Source organism: Trypanosoma theileri (assembly GCF_002087225.1).
Source record: "Trypanosoma theileri isolate Edinburgh chromosome Unknown TM35_Tth_165_V1, whole genome shotgun sequence".
Taxonomy (NCBI): Eukaryota; Euglenozoa; class Kinetoplastea; order Trypanosomatida; family Trypanosomatidae; genus Trypanosoma; species Trypanosoma theileri.
Window position 1 is genome coordinate 1 of NW_021640007.1, and position 927 is coordinate 927.

General features: G+C 48.1%; 1 protein-coding gene across 1 annotated transcript; it reads left to right on the top strand.

Moving 5' to 3' along the window:
• Positions 1-15: 15 nt before the first annotated feature.
• Positions 16-927, top strand: TM35_001651000 (surface protease GP63; the record flags this gene model as incomplete). Its single annotated transcript, XM_029031946.1, has 1 exon — positions 16-927. A coding segment is annotated over one exon (912 nt), but the record flags the coding sequence as incomplete, so codon positions are not given.

Here is a 927-nt window from a genome sequence, read left to right on the forward strand (position 1 = left end):
ACCAAGGGAGACGAGTTGGCAGAAAAATACGCCATCGTCACAAAGGAGGGTCAAGAATGGCAGCCAATCCGCATCCACGTCTCCGCAGAGGCTGTAGATGCCGCAGTGGAGAAATGCAAGGATTGGGCGGCACAGGCCACTAAGAAAAATATCCGTGGTGATACAGTTGACCCTAATTACGTTGAGCTCGTGTATCCAGAAGCAACTGAACATTGCAGTGAGGAGACCCTTATTACAGAAGAAAAGAGGGATATCCTTGTGAAAAAGCTCCTCCCTGCCGCCATCAAGCTGCACAGTGAACGTCTCTCAGTGCATCCTGTGCAGGGAAATCTGGTTTTGCATAAAACATTGTTTGAGGGTGATGCACCTTGCTCGTTCTTCAAACCACCTGAAAAGCACCACAGTACAGGTGTCCCTGGGGCAGATTTTGTGCTTTATGTGACCACTAACAAGAAGAGCGATGAGTCTGTGAAGATTTGCGCTTACGGTTATGGTCATCGCCCGATTGCCGCTGTGAAGAACTTCCTCCCGAGTGAGATTGGCGAGACAAGGCGCTTGGTTCGCATGGCCGCACACGACATTGCGCATGCACTCGGATTTGATACCCGACGAATGGAAAGAATTGGGATGATATACTCCGCAACGATTAACAACAATTCAGATAAGGTTGTATATTTTGTGAAATCTTCCAATACAAATGAGGTGGTGAGGAAACACTACGCGTGCAAGAATAGCACAAATGGCATGCGTTTGGACATGGTATCCAACAATGTCCCATCCTCGCACTGGGATCGTCACGTTGCAAAGGATGAGCTGATGAGTACGTACGGTAATGAGAGCTCTGGCATGTTTTATACAGCGCTGACTCTTGCAACGTTCCATGATATGAAGTTCTACCAAGCCAATTTCAGCATGGCTGAGTCGATG